This window comes from Pempheris klunzingeri, chromosome 11 (assembly GCF_042242105.1).
Source record: "Pempheris klunzingeri isolate RE-2024b chromosome 11, fPemKlu1.hap1, whole genome shotgun sequence".
Taxonomy (NCBI): domain Eukaryota; kingdom Metazoa; phylum Chordata; class Actinopteri; order Acropomatiformes; family Pempheridae; genus Pempheris; species Pempheris klunzingeri.
The window spans coordinates 25,835,550-25,855,817 of NC_092022.1; the positions used below are offsets into that span (position 1 = coordinate 25,835,550).

Here is a 20,268-nt window from a genome sequence, read left to right on the forward strand (position 1 = left end):
ACCGTTAAGTCTACGTGTCAAGTATAGTGTCTGGACACACCAGCATTTCTTTCCTGCGTTTGGTTAATATTGTTTTGCCCTCAGATTTGAGATCAAACCATTTTTTTTACGTCACCAGTTGAGGGCAGTAGTTTGTCCTTTTCAGGGCTTTACCATGGGCATCCGTGGATTTAACCTGTTAATGTGTCTTCACAGACACATGTGTCTGTGAACTTCATCAGGCGACCCTTAAGGCCGTCAGTCCATCCAACCTCCACTGACACACAATCTAACTTTTCATCCTCACGCCATATTTAATTTATGCTTTTGTCACCTTCATATATTTCACAGGCCTACACTTTATTTGTTTCTCCATAGCACAGTCCATATTTCCTTTGTACGGTCAATACTTTATTTGAAGTTTCTATTAGCCTACTATTTAATCTTAATACTGGGCTACTCTATCTATTTCATTTCTTAAAGTGGGCCTTCAAAGTACAGATTTCCATACGTGTTATTAGTTTGGATGTCTTCAGCATTAATCTACAGTATAGAAAATAAGAAAAAGCATTGAGAAGGTGTGTCCAAACTTTTGACTGGTGCTGTATATCAGACTGTGTCCTAACAGGAGATGGAGCAGAGATCAGAGCTGAGCTAACACAGCTGGGACCTGAGGCTGCTGCTAGCTAATGTCCGGTCCGTTGGAAGACCGGCCGGATGAAATGCCTGAGTAACAAAACATCAGAGACTGTTTGTGCCCACATTCAGTGACCTGACTTCATCCTAACGCTTCGTATCTGCTCCTGAAGCCACCTCATGCAGCAGTCCGATCAAAAGGCAAAGTTTGACCACAAACTAAACATTTCTCACAAAGCGTCTGTAATAGGAGCACAGGCCCACAGAGGCCCTGACCTCAGAGGACCTCAGGGGCATTGGCCAAGTTCACACCTTATCTGTGCTCCACGGGTCAAGCTGGGCGCCGTGTCTGAAGACCACGTGGCGTCATGTCTGAAGACAACATGATCCTTGGCAAAGGGCCATTTCCCAAGGCTGAGCCTCGTGTCTGCACACAGAATCCTTGACAAGACCTCCTCTGACAAGTCCCTGTTTCACCGTTTAGACAAGAACTGTAGACAACAACCACAAGAGCTGGGTGCCTGTACTGTCAGGAATCAAGGTTATTTATTTGTGATTTTACAACACAATGGAATGAGTTGTCCCTTCATGCTATACACACACAGATAATAACATTTAGAACATAGAATAGTGATGATAATATGCTCTTCAGCTTCAAAGTAAAAGGTCGACATTTAAAAAACATTAACTTTGACCGCATTAGAACACACTGAGGTACGATCACCCTCCCTCGAAGCCATGGCCTAACTATACTAGAGTCAAAATGCTGTCATTTAGAGCAGATCAGTGGCTCCTAACACCACCGTGTCAGACTACCCCACAGTTGTATGCATGAATGTTTTTTAAGTTTGAAAATGATTTGATTCAGGATCAGTTCTTACAGCAACATTCTCATTTTAATGCATCATAAAATCCTATTCTGCCCACAACTCTTCTGATGATCCTACACATGTGATAACGTGACAACTAAACATATATGAAACATGTAAAAACATAAACACTCATTAAACATACATTTCATCCTGTTTTGCTCAGTGTTTGTGGGGTTTCCTGTCAACAGAAGCAAAACAATAAATCAGGTATTGAGACTGAGATGTAAAGTACCTCTACTTTACTGCATCTTCCTGTGCTATTACCTACTTTTATGTCCATAAGGTTTGTTAAATCCCTCAATCACATTAACACTGTCATTTTACATAGCTTATTAACACATCATGGCGAAATTTGTGCTGGATCCTGCTGGAACAGGATCCAGGACCTGCCAGATTGGGACCGACACCTACTTGACTGGATCTGGCACTCGTAAATTGCTTGTTTGCACATTTTGGATGCGTGTTAAACCAGATTTTATAAAACATCAGCGGTGCTTGACGTAGAACTGACACAGAGCAGAGGGTATGGATGGAAACATCATGGGTTTGGGTGAGAAAGCTGCATTCCAGGTAAGCTGTTGCAGAAACATTGCGCACAATAGTCCATCTTCCTCCTTCTCTTTCTCCGTCTCAGACACACACACACACACACACACACACACACACACGTGCACACAAGCAACAGTATCATCATTAGAGTGCTCAGTGTAACCTGACCCATGCATCACTAATAGACAGAACACGTCACCATGGTTTCTTAGTCTGCTTGCTTTTCATGGTTGTAAATGGAAATCCCCCCCCCCCAATGCAGCACAGACAGAAGGGACACAAAAGGGAAATTTCCTATTCTGAACCAAAAATAATTGGAATTATAAAAATGGTTTTCATGACAGAATTGATAGAAACAGGTGTGTGATTCTGTTTTGCTGATGTTTGGTGCAGGTGATCTGTTAACGTGACGGGTTTCTAGATCCAGTCTTAAACCTCAAGATCTGTTCTCAGACTGATTGGGATCACGTTTGGTATTAAGATTCAAAACCTGGAATGTTACATCACTACTTTCTGAGTGGGACCCAGTGAGAGAAACAAGTCTATGAGTCCAGAAGTCTACTGCCAAGCACCAATAAACATTCTAGCTTTCGAGGCTAATATTAGCTAGCATACCACCGGTGACAGATATTGAAACTCACCGTAAAATCTCACCTCCAGTTTTTGTTGAATGACAGACAGCCTGTGTCGCTGCCTTCTGCTTTTGCTTTTTCTCACTGCAAATCATTAGCAAATATGCATCATGTCTGTTTACATTTTCATCTGCTTCCTCCCCATCACAGGTCGACATTTAAAAAACGCTGTCCAGTAACTTTGAGTGCATTAGAACACACTGAGGTACGATCACCCTCCCTGCAGGAAATACAGTCAGTGAGCATTTTAGGGTGACACTGATATCTGAACCAAGGTCCCTACAGACGAAGCCATGGCCGAACTATACTAGATTTAAAAGGTGATCTGCTGAACATGTGACGACATTCTCAGTTGCCATCCCTTATTGTTTTTCTTCACTAACATCAGCTCCAGGCAACATGAAGAAATTGAAAAGCAGAGCTCACACATTGTTCTGTTCTTCTGAACCGGAGCGTGCAGAAAGAGCTGCAGCAGTCGTGTCCGCTACGAGACAAGAAATGTTTAAGTCATGCAGGCCCATTCTAGTAGGATCTCTAAATACAAGTATGTGGCTACACAGAGCGAGCCCAGCTCTAAATGTTTTAGTGAGGTGGACTTTAAAAGTATTAACAGTACAGTACTCAACAGTGTGTCAACCAAATATGCTTTATATAGATTCAAATGGTTCCAGGTTTTGTATCAGGTCCTATCAATATCAGAAGATTTGTTTGCTGTGATCTTAAAGATGTTAACAATCTGACAAGTCGATGGAAATCATTTTGTTTTTCTACTCTATACTATTGATAAATGACAACTACTACATCAAGCTAATTTACTTACACATGTTTGACTTAGACAAGCCGTGTCTTTACATAGCTATAAAAGAATATTGTTTCCTGGAGTATCTGTGAGTCTGGGTCCATCTTTAAAAAAACCTCTTTTAAAACCACTTGTACTGGATTGACTTAAAGCTTGCACCGTGCTGGTACATGTTGTTGGAGCACAGTAGGTGTTGAATAAACTCAGATTAGACCAGAGTTCGTTTCACATTCTGCATGCATTCTCTAGCTGCACTTCAGGAGTTTGCAGCCTTGTTCTGGATCACTGAATGGATCTTTCTTAGGTTCTGTCGGACTCTGACAAACTCCATCAGCTGGGCTTCCTCTCGTACCTTCTCCTTTTGTTCCCTTTCGCTCTGACGGGAGAAAAAGGAAAAGATATTAGAGAAGCAGGTGCAAAACATATTTGTGTAAAGATGCCTTCGACCCCGAGTGTTATCTGCAAGCAACAAGCATTCCTTCAGGACAAAAGTAAATGATCTGTGAGACACATAGCGTCCATGAAATGATCTCTATTAGACACTTATACACCCTCCACCATGACAAGAGGAAATAATTAGTGTATTCTGTTATTGCTCATATTTCCGGCATGCCAGCTAAATGAATGTGGTTTTCTCAAGCTGCAGTATGATGGATGTAAGACATGATGACAGCTACACTTCACAGATGGACACACAACACAGACCTTCCTCAGGGTAACAGAGAGAGATTAACTATCATAATTAATGCTTCTTACAAAGTCACTTCCTACACAACAACACAAGGCCCACGACATGGAAGCAGCGATGTGGTTCTCTGGTTCCTGTGGATCCTGGTCCTGGTTCTGCTGATGTGGTTCCCTGGTTCCTATGGATCCTGGTCCTGGCCCCGCTGATGTGGTTCTCCACCAGCCAATGGATGTGCGTCTGTCCAAGGCTCCAGCCTGTCCGTCCTTGGGAGCTGGATCTCTCCTTCACTGTGGTGCTCCCGGAGGTTTCTCTTTTCCCACTGGGTTTTTTGAGTTTTTCCTTCCCGAAGAAGGAGGGTCATAAAGGGCAGGTGATGCCTCGGACTGATCCACCGGACTGATCCATTGGTCTCATCGACTGCTGGACTCTTTATTAGATTGTTTGTTCACTTACACTTGTTTATTTCAGTGAACTTTGTAAAGCACTGTGAGACACTCTGTTGTGATATTGGGCTATACAAAATAAATTGAATTGAATTGAATTGAATTGAATTGAATTGAATTGAATTGAATAGATTGTTTTTGTCAGTTTAAACTCTCACCTTGTGTGTAAATGAATATGATAACTATTGTCCATGACTAGCTGACACCTGCACCAGATTCAGCATCGCTAGAACTGAACAACACCCCGTTAGAGTCGTAGTACAATTTGGGAAGGAAGAGTTTAGCTCGGTGGAAAGGTAGCAGTCAGATGGGGCTACCTGACAGTGGTGAAGGAAACCTCGGCTAAGCCTCGGACCCTTAGAGCTACTGTCAGACGTATATTTCCACGTCTCGTTTGATCCCTTGAGACAGTTCACTACATAGTTTGTGTCCATTTGCTTGAAAAGATTAAATAAAGTATTTTCTGCCTCACACACCTATAAACAGGATTTATTATTACCTCAAGTTGTTTCTGCTGACGTCTCAGCAGCACATCCTCTAAGGGCGTCCTGCTCTGTTCCTCCTCTTCCTGGTTACTCTGTACCCTCTTCCTCCTCTCCAGCACCTCCTGAAGTTCTGACCTGCTGCTCAGGGCCAGACCCCTGAGCCCAGGAAGAGGCAGAGCGTCTGTTAGATATGGTGGAACGGGTGGCTTTTGTTCTGCCTCCCATATGTCCGGCATAAAGTGATAAACTAATTCCTTTAATAATTCTAATAATTTGAGCTATTCTAATCATGTGTATCGCTGTATGTGCAGTTGGTAGTGTGGTGACTTGCCTTGGTTGAAATATAAGATTTACTTTGGGGGAATAATGGTACCACATTTCAGCCTTGCCCATAAACTCATAAAGCCATGGCAGGACAACACAAGGCAGCAGTACCTTTGCTGTCTCCCACACATGATCCAGCTGGGCCACTTAGTAATAAATAATCACTCTTGGTTTGCACTAGTTTTTGAAAGTGGTGAAATACAAATGCAAATTTGCTCCAAATTGTCTCCAGCCACTGTGCATGATACATGACAAATGATAATAAACCTGCAGTCAGGAACCCAAATTCTCATAGCAGATCATGATAAACTTATTAAAATAGATTTCTGCTGCTAAAATTCTGATTTGGCTGTAAATTGTGAGGTCAGATTAACAGGCAGCAACACAAAGACCCAATGCTTTCACTGCTACAGTGTTTGTTATCAGGACAAGCTGACGGTGGAGCCAGATCGGTCCTCCTATTAACATATCACTTTACACTGCTTCACGCTCCCAGTGGCCTAAAGGACTGCAGCAGCATGGAGAGAAGGTGTATGATTCCAAATTGAGAGAAAGAAAGAGACTCTCATGTATTCTTAATGGCACCTGCTTTAGAGAAGGATGGCTGTGGAGAGAAGCATTAGATGTGATAGATTGTGATGATGGACGCAAAAAACACATCAATTCCTACAGAAAGCTGAGTCACTGTGTTGTCATAGCACACAGGAATAGCACTTGTTTGTAATGAAATAATACCAGACTTTCTCCAGTGCGTTGCCTCTGCATGGCACCTACCTCTTGTGGGTCAGCAGCAGCTCCTTGTGAAGCTCGTTGTGAGTCCTGGAAGTCTTAACGGAGTTCGACTGACCTGGAGACGCTTCGGCTTTGACTCCATTATCTGACAGAGAAATCACGTCAACAACACGCCGACAGCACCGGATCCCTCAACAGATAAAGATCAATTCACTCGTCTGTGAGCAGGGAGAAAGCTGCTGGTGGGTATGATAGATTCACAGTTGGATACCAGTGACATTTAAGGGCTGCTGTACCCGTATTGGACTTACTTTACACACTGAATAAGGAGTAATAGTATTAGTAGTTAGTATGTAGTGTGAAAAAGTCCACAGAAGCAGGATACTGAGGTGGTCGGATGGATCAAACACAGGACTTTCAGCCAGGAGACCACTTATTACTTATTTCAACCCAAACTAAGCTCTTTTCCTAAACCTGACCACACTTCACATCATTAGATTATATATAATGCATGTTATTTGCTGGCATGTGGCTGGTCCCCATCCATCCAAAAAAAGGGCAATGAAAACGTTCTGGTGTTGTTTTGGGAGTTATTGGATATTGACCCATTCTATGGTTTCAGTATGAGGATGAACTGTCTGTGAAATAAGAACTAATTGCTTTATTTCTGAGAGTGAGAGACGATCAGTGTCAATCTCATGTCTGTATGGAGACGGAGACATGGTTAACCTTAATTCATACACAAACAAATGTAGGGCTGACCGTTTGCTCATCTCACCTCTGTGCTCTGAGGCGGCTGTACTCAAACAGTGGAACAGGTGAAGTACAGTGTGGGCCTCATAGAACACACTTTCTAATCCAAGAGGGATGAAGCTAAAGACAGAACGTCACAAGACAGTCAAGTCGTCTTGTCCGAGTCGCACTGACCTCTTCTGTGATTGTTGCTGTGTGGATGAGCGCTGTTCAGCATCCTGCTCCTGGAGCCCAGCTGGATCTCCACATGTGTTTGATTACTGCTGTTAGGAAAGGAACCATTGAGCGACATGGCCTGTGGTTGAGGTGTGTTCACTTGGTGTCAGGAGCTCGGACCGGAGGTGGTTCTCAGTGCATGTAAAGACTTGATGATGGAGGGCAGCACCTGAGGACTTGCTGAGGAGCCCCAGCTCCTGCTGCATGCTGGATAGCTGCTGGGGGGGGCACAAGGTGATGACAAGAGCCAGCATCATGAGAAGAGAGATTGAAATCAGAAAGCAGAGCAGACAGAGACACAGCAGCGTGGAAACAGATAGCTTAAGTAGAGATGTGTAATTGATCCTGTCAGTGAGCAGGCGTATATGTAAATGAGTCATCACGGAGCAGATAAGCAGTGGTAGTCAGTGAGATTTCATGCCAAAACTCCAATCTAGCTCACTGAACTAGAAAAGAGGAGGAGCAGGAGAAAAGAAATGGTGTAGGATTACAGAACTAGAAAATGTAGAAACTGATGAAAAGGCTTGTTGCATAACACTTGTCAGTTCTATATAAGAAGAACAGAAGTCTCTTATTCTTGAGCGAGAGCATTATAGTCATATTTCTACTAGTGGACATAGAACAGAAACAGTCTGTATCATGTAATGTAACACAGAGCACACAGAACACTCGGTCTAATGTTACATGACTGATTCTAAGCGGTACGCAGCAGACGGTATTCATTCCTCATAACACAGCACATCCTGATTATTTTGTGATCGTGTGTCTTAAGGGCTTGTTGAAAATTAAAGAGGCCTCACCACCGTGGAGGAAAGTGACAGTTAGAAACAGCAGCAGCTGCGTGCAGCTCTGTATGCATCAGTTAATGCAGTAGAATCTGAAGGAAAATGCATAGAGGCTTTAGCCCTACCTGTGCTGCACTGGTCCTTCATGAGAGGCTGCTGTCTGAGAACATTAGCCATCGTGTGGAGCTGACAGACAGCGATCCTATTGAGAGCAGTGTTACTTGAGAGCCCTGAATGTGGCGCTCACTTACTGTCCAGCCCCTCATGTCCACCGTCCACATGTAGACAGTGTCAGAGAAGTCGAGCCGAGCACTGCACTTCTGGAAACGGTGCCTTCACCCGTTTGTCACATACACAGCATTCATTGGTCAACTCTGCAAGACATGCTGTGCACCGTTGCTGGGATTCTCATCCGTGCAAAAACCATGTAGCGCTATTCAACTCTAAAATATCAAGTGTTTCCACGTGTGCTCTTCTGCACAACCAGCCAAACTCATTTAATGTTTCTTACAATACACAGTCATCTTTACATGCACGTGTATAATCATACCCACTTTATCATCTGTACATCTACATGTTTTCAGTTTCCCTTTGCTCGGCCACTGGCCTGGTGTCACAGTCTGCTGCCTGTCAGATGTTTTTGTCCTTTTTGGAACAGTGCTGTATCTTTGGTCGCTCAGACACCAACCGTGTGGCAGCGTCCTGTAATTACTGTTTGTGGCAGCAGAGGCTGCTGCTGCTGCTCAACAGGAGTTCTGTGGTCTCTCTTTACTCGACATGATGAGGACTGTGACAGCAGCTGTTCTGTGCCTCTGGAGGACTTCTGACACGTCTGATAAAATAGTGATGTCATCAGGGTTATCTCAGCTTGAGGTGGGACGCTTCCATTTTTTGATTTTTTTTTTTTTGTTTAAAACTGGGGTTAATGAAACTCAGAGAAAGAAAGAAAAATCCAAGCAACAGGAAGACAAGACAAGATGGGAAATGAAAAAAAGAAATGATCCCGGTGGGAAACATGACTGCGATCAGTCTGTCAGTGGGTCTCTTCACTGACTGTCATGTACCTGGACTGAGTCCTGACATGGAATGGAGATGTGGGCCATCAGATCTGTGGAAAATCACCAACAGTAGAGTCGCCCAGGACACATACTCTGAGCGACTGGATCTCAATGTGTCCTCAATGTGTCCTGACACCTGTACTCACAGCTGTCCACTTGTGATCGGATCGCCCAAGCTGCATGTTGGTCATGTTTGTCCTGCAGGTAGCATTAAAACCCTTCCACAGAATGTCTTGCCCCCTTGCTTTAGGGGCATGCAATACAATTTTGCCCAGCAGATTTTGGTCTGACTGCAGCCTCACAGGAACAGGAACGGTCATGGTATGGCAAGGGGGGGTTTTACAGATCATTAGAGCTGTGTGGGGCCGTAGGGCTCGCTGCTGTAGGGGGTTACCTGTTACAGGGGATCATTCAGCTCTCATAAAGACGTAGCATGTCAGGGGAGGTGGGGTTCACTATAAAGGTGGGGTCATAATACCCTGGGCCACTCCAGCTGTCACTGCACAGCCTGATTCAGGGGGTCAGGGAGTTCATTCTGTTATTTGTGCCTGTTTAATTCCTTATGAAGCCAGAGGAGAGTGCAAATCTGCTACTTCCTCTAAGTTAACACATGTGCTCCAATATTTTAACAGGCAGTCTTTCTATAAAAACTGATTTTCTCAGTCCACATGTGAATGTTAACAAACCTTCCTCACTTTAATAATTCACTGCTTAAGATTCTAATTCCTAACAAATGATAATCCTGATTTGTATCAATCAAACTAGGTGCAAAAGGATCCATGTTATTGAAAATCAGAATAGAATTGTATTAGATTTAGTTTATTAATTTCTTATCAGCATACAAGACAGTACAATTGTACATACTAACAAAAACAAGGAAGGAATAACCAAAATATGTATGTATATATCAAAACATCATCATATTAGTTCAAGATACCCCTCCCTGATTGTTATTCAGCCCAAAGACCCCAAAACCCCAACTGATCTCTCACTTCACTCTAAAGTTCACTCTGAAGCGTTCACAGCTGAGCTTCTGAACAGAAGGAAAGTTGATTCAAAGTGAAGTCCTTCACTTTCACACCGCTTCACGTCTCAGAAAACACATCCAGCCACTGATGGACCTCAACCCACGATGTTCACGAGAATATTATGATGAATGTACCACCGGTAGAACAAAAAGCCCACAGCTTTCTATATATTTTATCATCACTGTTAATATCTCCGTTCACATTGCTTGGTATCCATTCACATTTTTGTGGCTTGCAGAGTGAAAAGTAGCTTAAACATTTGGTACTATTCTGGAAACAATGAGGGAATGAAGTGGGAGGACAACTCATCCACAAAGTGTGCCCCCAACTAAGTCTCTGTCCTCTACTGGAGACGATGTTAAATGGAATAACATTTTTAAATAATTCTAACTTTTTCTTACCCAACATATTGTTAAGAGCAGAAGAGATATGATTAGGGCTCATCTTTTTTCCCAAAAGAAAAGTCTGTCTTGTGAATATTTAGGATTTAATTTGCAGCAATCGCTCGACGTGTCTACACAAAAACGTGAAGAGCTCCCAGTGTTTAGTCAGAGCCGGAGACAGCACCAGGTTTTTTCATGTGTGGGGACAGATCTCTGACACAATGAGCCCTACTGTCTAATAACAAAACTCTAAACCAATCACAACTACTCACCAACCATCCTCTACCTCCAAACCCCCCCACACAGCCTTACAGCTCTCAGCCAGCAGTGATGAACTGGGAGGAAAAGGATCATCCTAAGAACGGCGTGCAGAAACATTTGTTTGATTATTCATGAAGAACATTTCAGTCACAGTGTTGCTGTGCATCAACAGACAGAACAACAAGTCAGCTTGCATATTATTTTACACAAACCAAACATTTCTTCCTCAGACATTTACAAAGTGGTTCCAAAGCAAACATGTAAGAACAAATGTGTCCTACAGAGAAATAAAAAAAACATTAAAATTAAAAGATCTCAGGCAGAAATGATTCAAATTTGATAATCCTGAAGGTCACTGCTATTAGAACAAACACCCGTTCACTATACACACACTTTAGAAATGCTTTAAACATCCTTTTGTAAATGCAGCTGCAGTAACATCACCATGACAACGAATGTAAAGTCAACTGAAATAATGGAGCAGCGTTTTCTCTCCAACAAAGTTAGTGATGAGCTGCACAGGCTGCACCACGATCGATCTGAACAAATGATGTGTTTGGAATTTGTTGCTTGTTTCAATTTAAATTGATTTTTGAAACAGTGACAGGCACACAGGCCGTGGTCGACACGCTGTTCCTGCTGGATTACCATTAAAGCACATATCATAAAATAATGGCAGTCCCTGATCTGTAATCTACGGTGTAATGAAGGGTGAGTTTCTAGGGGCTGCTGCCGAGCATCCATGAACACAATCCACAGAACGCTCTTCAGGATTAACGCTTAGGGAAACTAATGTGGAGTTAAAGTTCTATCAAGGTCAAATCTACCATCTCAGGATTACAACACTTAAATCAAGTACGTGCAAATTGTGCAAATCTCTTGGCTAAAAAGATTTACCTGATTACAAACAGCACACAAGCTGGAAAGGGCCTCACAGCAAGTAAAGGGCCAAATGAAATGGAATGACTGGCATTCAGGGCTGGTTTCAATCAAACCAAAAGGACGTGATGATGTTGATTAGAGGAAGTGACACACTTCTTCTTTTGAGAGGACACTATTCACAGTTCTGCAGAAGTCACACTTCCCCTTCCTGCCACTCTTTTACCAGATCACTCCACTTTTAAAACACTATTAGTGGTCCTGTGTCGACTCTCCAGGTTGATCTGGGGCAGTGAGCAAATACTGGGAACATTAAATAAAAAGAGCAAAGCCTTGGCTATCATTCATATCAGGCATGAAAACATCTGACTGACTTCACTGCCGAGCTCTGGGTACGTGGGTCTGAACCACTAATCCATCGATCTAAGAATGAACACATGGTAAACGTTTGTTTATATGTCCAGTTCTGAAACAGAGAGCAGTTCCTGGAAGATGTAGACGCACAACTTTCACTTCCAGATTAGTGGTGACAGTTTCGAACCGTCTGTGAGCTCATCGGGCCGATGCTAGAACTCCAAATGATATGTCTTATAACCGTGCCGTGCCAAACCAAGGCACCAGAAGCACTGCACGCTTTCTGCTTTGCACTTTGTTCACAATTCTGCAAGTTTCTCCAACAACTGTGGAAAACACTTCTATCATTCTGTTCTAAAGGCATACATACCTGAAACTGGTAACACCCATGCACACACACACACACACACACACACACACACACACACACACACACACAGGTGGGCACATTACACCAACTGAACACCAATCAGTCTGAGCCTCAGCTCTACAAACGGACCTCAGGTAAGATCACCCCTCCTGCAAGAACTTTGCAAACTCAGAGGCAGTGAGAGTGACAGGAAGAGGAGGAGAAGGAGAAGATTGAGGACATGATCAAGAACATGGGGAACAGGCAATAGAGGAGACCTGGCTCTGATGACGTTAGGGCCACTCTGGTGTCATAAATCATGGCTACACAGTAGCACCCATAATACGGACATTCAAACTCTCTATACTAGCCAGTACCTATGTCGTTGTTGCACATACAATGATTGTATCACAGTACAATACATCGTGTTATACAGTCCTACAGTATGAGGTCTATCATGTCCCCCAGGGAACAATAAAGTAGGTCAAATGCTGTGAAGTACATCTAATACAGTTTTATGTAAAAAGGAACCTAAACAATGACATCATGTTCTTGCATTTTACTACAAGACTGCCAGACGACCTGCTGAGGGTGGAAGGCAACGTGTGTTCACCCACTGTCACGGTCTAGTGCAGGCACCATCCCAACAACACATGAATGAAACCAAATCATTGTTTTAGAACATCCTCCGTGTTGGTGTGTGTGCACCAACCCCCCCTGAAGCCTTCCTACGCTTGTGTTCAGTGACGTGTGGGTTAATGTGCTGGACTGGAACATTCTTTTCTCTGAGAAATGTAAAGTATACAAAGTGCTAAAGGCAGCAGGGTTTGTATACAGTACATGGGTGTGGTGTGACTGCTGGAAAAGGATGGTTAGATTATGTAAGGTAGAGTTTCATTCTGACAGTTTGTGTTGATCCCTGATTTGGCTTGTGTGTGCAGAGCGGACACAATGAAATTCTGCATTAGGTGTGTTAGCAACTGTGAAATACTATAAAGCCGAGGCTACAGTGGAGTCACAACGTCCTCACATTTTAGCACTGAAGTAGATAAATAAAATGAAAAACAAAGACCCAGTGTCTAGAAAAACTGCACCGAAGGGACCCATGCAGAAGATGGTGCTGAAGACTGACCACCACCAACCCGACCCACAGGAAATTAAGTCTACCCAACACCCACCCAACCCCATTCTATAAAAATACAGAGCTGACAGTAAAAATGTAGAGCTCATCTATTTGTTCAACATTTAACACTAAGTGAATGAAGTTTCACTGGATTTAACACAAGTTCTGGAATGAGTGATGCCAAATATAGCTCAAACAAGTGGACCGACGCCGTCGGCTAGGCAGTGCAACAAGTGCACTCATCACTAGTCTATGCAGATACTAAGAACTGGACACATCTCACAGCAGTTTACAGATTTCAGCTCCACACAGCTAACTGGAGCGCTGCAGCCTCTGACAATGGCTCCTCAGTGTTGGACACAGTAGTGGCAGATTAAGTTGTATTGGAGTTACAAGTTTGATGTTTGACAGCTATTAAAAGCCAGTGAGCTGCAGAGCTAAATGAATATTTATTTGTTATTATTATTTTTTTATTTATTTATAGTCCTCGACTTTAACTGTGCTGAGTTTTCCTGATGTGTCCAGTCCATGGTACCGTAGACTAGTGAGCAGCACATGTGGGTCATGGAGCCGCGGTGTGACTCAGGACTACCACTGTGTGACATAGAAGGAGCATTCAAACACACATTAACAAACGGGCAGCGTTAGTGCAGCACTGACAGAGACGGGTCCTGAGGGGGGGGGCGGGGGGGGGTCACTTGAAAGCGGACTGCAGCTCTTTAAAAGCAGCGCGTCTCTGTTTCTGTTCCTCGGCCTGCTTCTTCTTGGCCTCCTGCTCCTGGCGGATCTCGGCCTCAAACCGGTTGGACTCATTGATGGCCTGGACCTGTGCAACAGGGGAACACGTAGACTTAGAAAGAGAAATAAAGAAAACAACAGTAGAAAATAAGCACTAGTAAATAAATATATATTGTAATGATAATAAATATTTACACTATGAACATAAATGTTGAGAGGAGGTCAGAGCCAAAACAAAGGAGCTGATCGTGGACTAGAGGAAGAGACAGAGAGAGGAACACGCCTCCCTCTTCATCAACGGGACTACAGTGGAGAGAGTCAGCAGCTTCAGGTTCCTCAGGGTTCACATCAGCGAGGACTCGACCTGGTCTCACCACACTGACTTCATCACCAAGTCAGTGAGACAGCGGCTCTACTTCCTCCGCAGGGCATCCTGACCGGCTGCATCACCTCCTGGTACGGCAGTTGCACCGCCCTCAACCGTAAGGCTATTATCTATTTAGCTGTACATTTTATTTTATTTTATTCATTATTTTTTTAGTTGTATATACCTTATTTATATTACTTACTTGCTGGTGTGTCTTTCTTTAATGATACTGTTAAGATGTGATTTGATTTGATTTGATTTGATTTGTACAGTATGGACAGGGACATGAGGTGAGATGAGTGAAAAACAGACCCGATCAGCTACCCTGTAGTGACTGTGGACTGTTTCTCAGCCAGTGATGCTGCTGTTATAGAGTCTGATGGCTGATGGGAGGAATGACCTGTGGTAGCGTTCCTTCTTGCAGGGTGGGGGCCTCAGCCTGCTGCTGAAGGAGCTGCTGAGGGCCCCCACAGTCCCGTGCAGAGGGTGAGAGGGGTTGTCCATGATGGACTTGAGTTTTGTTAGCGTCCTCCTCTCACCCACCTCCTCTATGGAGTCCAGGGAGCAGTCCAGGACAGAGCCGGCCCTCCTGACCAGTCTGTTCAGTCTCTTTCCCTGCTCCCTCCCCCCCAGCAGACCGCTGCAGACGCCACCATAGTGTTACGTTGCTGTGAGGTTTAATCATTTTCTCCCATTTTACATGCGTAACTACGGCAACAGTGCGCTGTGAACTCTGTGTTGTCTGCATGTGTGGAGTGTACTGCATCTCTCCTCTTCTAAAGCACTCGTGTTCGGGTGCTGGTTGATGCATTGGAGTCGACTTACTTTGGCTTCAAAGAACGTCTTGGCTCCTTTGACTCCCTCTGTGGAGACGTCGATTTCAGAGAGGCGAGCGAGGACGCCAAGGCCGCTGTCCTCCGCCAGCTCTCCTGCTGCTGCCTTCCTGAAGATCAGCAGGAACTGAGGACAGGAAGAACAGACAGACATGTAGACGGAGAGAACATCACATCGTCTGACTGATTCTAATCTGGTCTTATTGTTTCACCTCTCTGAAGCTGAGCTTGTTGTCCAGGTCCTCGTCCACCTCCTTGATCATGTTCTTTAATCCAAGGTGTGTCTGTGGAGCTCCAAGCTTCTCCATCATCAGCTTCAGCTCCATCAGGTCGATGTAGTTGTCTTTCCCGGCATCAAACCTGGACACGACCAAGTAGAACACGGGTTTGTTATGTGTGCATGCTGAGCCACTCTCAGCCTGATAACGTTCCCAAATGAACGATAAGAACATGTGAGCCAGAGCAGCAGTGAGGCTCCTGTTATACTTTACACTTGTTACCAAACACATTTCCTGTTGGTTTGAATCTGTACTTGACATCTGTGGACACTAAAACAACTTAATAATACCAGATTATCAGATGAAGCAGGGTCAGGTCAGGGCTGATGGGTCCAGTTTGAAATGCCATTTTTCTCCCAATGGTTTTGTGACTAAGCCCACTGCTGTGTGATATAGCACCTGCTCTTTCAGTCTGAGCGTAGCATTTTATTACAATGCCATCATTTCCTCTGACATCAGTCACCACTGCCTTCATTGTGCAACGACAATCCAGCCGAACCTTGAACCTTATTTCAGGCGAGCTGTCCACTATAACACAGTGCAGAAAGCACTTAGAAGGTCTTTAAGGTTGCTGACTGAACTTCTCTTTTCTCCCGGATCTTTCTATCAGCCATGGAGAAAACTTTTGGGCAGCAGGGTTTTCTAAATGCCAAGCATAGCCAGTGGCAGATGATATCAACTGTAGGTCATTAACCTCATTCATTCGGTCTAAAATGAAACTTTTCTGGTCTTGTTGTCTGGTTGAGAACGGCACCGCCTGACCACAAGTGGGCTTGGTTCACTTGGCCTGTGTCATTCCAGATGAGCACACAACAGTTTCAGGTCAATCTCCCAGTTAACAAAAGGTATTTTCATCATTAGAAGGGGAGTAAAAGCCTGTCAGCTTCCCACCCCCGCAATCTACTCCAACAAGCGCTCTCAGCTTTGTACTGTGTACGAATGAGGAAGTCTGTTTATCAGATTGCACTTCCTCCCTGGCAGGCAGAGGACAGTCCAGATATGCTCATTTCTTCCTGAACACTCACTCTGTAGTCAATAGAGTGCCTAAATCTGGCAGCCACGCACTTACTGATACACTCACAGACTCTATTATCTATCGGCCCTGCTTCACACAGACAAACTTCCACCCAAGCACGAGTACTTTCAGCTCTCTCTCTTCCAGCCTCTGTGCTCAGTAACTGTTCAATCTCTCGTTTCCACATCATTCTCACTGGCTGGCATGGTTCCACAGCTATTTTGAGATATTTGTTTTCCAAAGAGACTTCTATGAATAAAGCAAAGAGACACAGGGTCTTTTTCCCATGAAGGAAGCATTCATTAGGTACAAAGCATCACCAGATGTTTGTACTTTACTAAATTTGACAACATGACATGACAGTCACTCCTGTGTTCTGTCTGACTGACCAGGTGCATAAATGTGTGAAAAGGGTAAAATCCTCTGTTGTTGCAGGCGCCTGCCCAAAGCGGTGGACTATTGGGGGAGATTAGTGGTCAGCAAGGTAGACTGAGCCCAAAGACAGGAAGGTGGCTCTCCTTTAACCTGGCTACATCACCATTACTTAACCTGGTTCAGAGTTTCAGCTCTAATCGGCCGTGCAAAGCGCCGCCCTCTTCTCCCTGACGATATTCTCTGTGAGCCATGGAGACTCTCAGCTGAGGGACCACGTTATAAGACAAACACATTGAGCCGTACCTTAGTGATGCCACCGCTCGAGGCCATGCGGTTACAGTAGTGCCAAGTGTAGCATATCAATAATTAGTTTAACAAAGCAGCTTTTGATAGAAGCTGTCAGACATGGACGGGCTTCAGAGTAGAGCTGGAATATAGTGGCCGGCTTTACTCCACTTCAGATTTTAACTTGCTTCAGTCAAACCAATCCTGCTGTAGTTTTGTGATTCAGCAGGATTAGTTGTATTCTAATAAAGCAGCTCTGCAGTAAACACAGGCAGTCTAATCTAATCTGTCTATTGATTAGTTTGATCAGGGCCCTACATCCCCATCGTACTCCAAAATCCCACAGAGAGCTGTGTGTCTTTACATGAGAGTGACTCTAACTCACAACATTAAACTCTACATGGCTGACTGGGGCTGAGCAGCTTGACGAGCATGTGCCTGGACAGGCCTGGACACGACAGGAACCTGAAGAATCTGGGCAGAGCCAAACCAAACCCTCAGACTGAGTCCGAGCAGCACTGAGCCTGCCTCCCTGCAGCCTGAAGCTCCTCAGCTGGAGAAAAACGGTGTCGACGCTTGTAGTCTTTATCTTCATTGATCCCACCGAGCGTAACGTACGTGTACACGCTTTGTCAGGAATTCACAGTCACCACAATCATATTTCCAGAGTGAGGAAGAGAGCTGCTGTGTGGGGACGAGGAGGTGGTGTCACCCCCCTCCACTGACTGCTCGCTGCTACAGGTGTAGCAGGTTGTTTGTGTGTGGTTGGTAACGCTACGTCGAATTACATCAAGTTTCACCTTCCAAGATGAAGAAACGGGCGTCAAACAACTAGACATAAATTATTAGCTCCCGTTGTTTGTGTTTCAGAGTTCCTGAATGTTCTTCTCTGACATGATGGGTCATTAGTGCACAGCCCCACCCACTGAAATAGTTGAAATAGTGAAAAAGTTATTTGGAGCAACAGATGTTTTTATAGGTCAGTAGAATAATGTTGCTGTTTCAGGCTTTTGGTTTTAAAACGGAGCATCTAACTAACACGTTTGGACTCATTTTCCATTCCTGCAGCTCAGAACCACATGGAACTAAAGAACTAAAAGGTCCTGCTGAGAAACATCTCATCACATATGAACTGTCCTAACAGATCCTCCACATGGTTTACAGTCAGCACATTGTCATGATAGTTTGTTCGTGAGTCCAAAAAGTGAAAATAATCACTCAGACATTCTTATTTAATCTTTCCTGCACTTATTTAAGTCTTGCTTTAATATCTGGAAACTATTCACGGTGCTTTTTGCTGTCACTTTAACAGATCCAGGATCAGTCAGGTAACCCGAGGAGCAGTGGACTAAGCTGGACTTGCTCTGTGCCCTCACCATGTCTGATCATATGAAGGTAAAACTGTGATTTGTCAGACAGGCAGAGACTTTTCCAGCTCACACCAGGTTCTGGCCTCTCTGGAGCACACACAGCTCCATTGTGTCCTCAGTGAAAGCCTGTAGTCGGACTTCCTTATCACTGGCTTGCATAATGTCCCCACCCTGCAATCAGCCGGGCTGATCGGGCCCATCAGACCAGCTCCTCGTCCATCTCGTCCTTGCAGCAGAAGGATCTTACAGCTCTCCCTCTGGGTCACACTCACTTCTCATTACTCACTTTATTCTGACTGGACTTTGGTGTCATACTTTACAGGAGACCCGGATAATAAAAAGCTTCCTGTAGCTGTGAGCTGTGACAACCTGCTCTCAACTTCCTTATATGAGCAAACATCACGCCTGGGGGGGGGATGAGCAGTGTCCCACATGGAGGCAGCCCCCCCCCCCCCCCAGGCCACACACTGACAGTCACACACTCACGTTTTGAACATCTTCTCCATGTCTTTGATCTGGCCTCGGGAGAACTCCTTGAACTCGGTGTAGGGGTTGAACACCCTCATGCTGGGCTGGCAGTGCTCCCCCTGCCCCTCGTTCAGCTCCTCTCTCCGCATCAGTTTGGCTCCCAGCTCCGAGTCCGCGCTGGCGGTGCTCGGCTTCTCCTCCGAGCCGTTCTGCTGCCCGCGGTCGTCCACGGCCACCGGGTCCTCCGCTCCTTCCTCGATCTGCAGCCGACGGTGGAGCTTGGACGAGAGCTCGTCTGTGGCCATTTTCAAAGTGGGCAGCTAACCAGAAGAGAGCGATTCTTAGCGGACTACAGTAGAGAAGGCGGTGCAGACAGCCCTCCGTCCGGCTCTCCCCCCTCCGGGCTAGATAACAGGCCGGGAGCGGCTCTCCCGGCAGGGGCCGAAGCAAATTAATGACAAATGTGCGCGCTTATCTGAGCTTAGTAATAATTTCCAGGGCTTAGGCTCCAAGTTCAGACAGACAGCTCCCTCAGGATGTGGGATATTGGCTCGTTAGCTACGTAGCATTGTGCAGGCGGTCACCACGCCTCTTAAAGAGACAGGCACCCCGCCTGCTGCGACAGGTGGGGACCAGTCTGCTCTCAGCACACTGACTGACTGTTTAACCTCAGGTTAACCTGACACACCGACCACTGCAGGCTACCTGACATGACCACTGCAGGTTACCTGACATACATGACCACTGCAGGTTACCTGACATGACCACTGCAGGTTACCTGACATACATGACCACTGCAGGTTACCTGACATGACCACTGCAGGTTACCTGACATGACCACTGCAGGTTACCTGACATACATGACCACTGCAGGTTACCTGACATGACCACTGCAGGTTACCTGACATACATGACCACTGCAGGCTACCTGACACACCGACCACTGCAGGCTACCTGACATGACCACTGCAGGTTACCTGACATGACCACTGCAGGTTACCTGACACACCGACCACTGCAGGTTACCTGACATGACCACTGCAGGTTACCTGACATACATGACCACTGCAGGTTACCTGACATGACCACTGCAGGCTACCTGACATACATGACCACTGCAGGTTACCTGACATGACCACTGCAGGTTACCTGACACACCGACCACTGCAGGTTACCTGACATGACCACTGCAGGTTACCTGACATGACCAC

General features: G+C 45.0%; 2 protein-coding genes across 2 annotated transcripts; both read right to left on the reverse strand.

Moving 5' to 3' along the window:
* Positions 1 to 3,591: 3,591 nt before the first annotated feature.
* Positions 3,592 to 7,184, reverse strand: LOC139209350 (protein FAM107B). Its single transcript, XM_070839000.1, has 4 exons — positions 7,067 to 7,184; positions 6,182 to 6,284; positions 5,098 to 5,239; positions 3,592 to 3,843 (listed from the first exon to the last, which is right to left on the reverse strand). The coding sequence occupies exons 1-4, from the start codon at positions 7,182 to 7,184 to the stop codon at positions 3,724 to 3,726; spliced, it is 483 nt and encodes a 160-aa protein (XP_070695101.1). The 3' UTR covers positions 3,592 to 3,723.
* Positions 7,185 to 13,562: 6,378 nt separating this feature from the next.
* Positions 13,563 to 19,550, reverse strand: efhd2 (EF-hand domain family, member D2). The gene is made up of 4 exons (XM_070839984.1): positions 19,076 to 19,550; positions 15,479 to 15,626; positions 15,259 to 15,393; positions 13,563 to 14,154 (listed from the first exon to the last, which is right to left on the reverse strand). The coding sequence occupies exons 1-4, from the start codon at positions 19,360 to 19,362 to the stop codon at positions 14,023 to 14,025; spliced, it is 702 nt and encodes a 233-aa protein (XP_070696085.1). The 5' UTR covers positions 19,363 to 19,550; the 3' UTR covers positions 13,563 to 14,022.
* Between the last annotated feature and the right edge of the window lie 718 nt (positions 19,551 to 20,268).

What these genes read in the sequence shown, in the direction of transcription:
- LOC139209350 (XM_070839000.1), bottom strand. Translation starts at nt 7,184, where the DNA reads ATGTCGCTCAATGGTTCCTTTCCTAACAGCAGTAATCAAACACATGTG. An exon ending in CAGCAACAATCACAGAAGAG is followed by an intron (nt 6,285 to 7,066) that starts GTCAGTGCGACT and finishes TTTCTCTGTCAG; the next exon opens with ATAATGGAGTCAAAGCCGAA. An exon ending in CTGCTGCTGACCCACAAGAG is followed by an intron (nt 5,240 to 6,181) that starts GTAGGTGCCATG and finishes TCCTGGGCTCAG; the next exon opens with GGGTCTGGCCCTGAGCAGCA.
- efhd2 (XM_070839984.1), bottom strand. Translation starts at nt 19,362, where the DNA reads ATGGCCACAGACGAGCTCTCGTCCAAGCTCCACCGTCGGCTGCAGATC. An exon ending in ACAAGCTCAGCTTCAGAGAG is followed by an intron (nt 15,394 to 15,478) that starts GTGAAACAATAA and finishes TCCTGTCCTCAG; the next exon opens with TTCCTGCTGATCTTCAGGAA. An exon ending in AGACGTTCTTTGAAGCCAAA is followed by an intron (nt 14,155 to 15,258) that starts GTAAGTCGACTC and finishes CCTGTTGCACAG; the next exon opens with GTCCAGGCCATCAATGAGTC.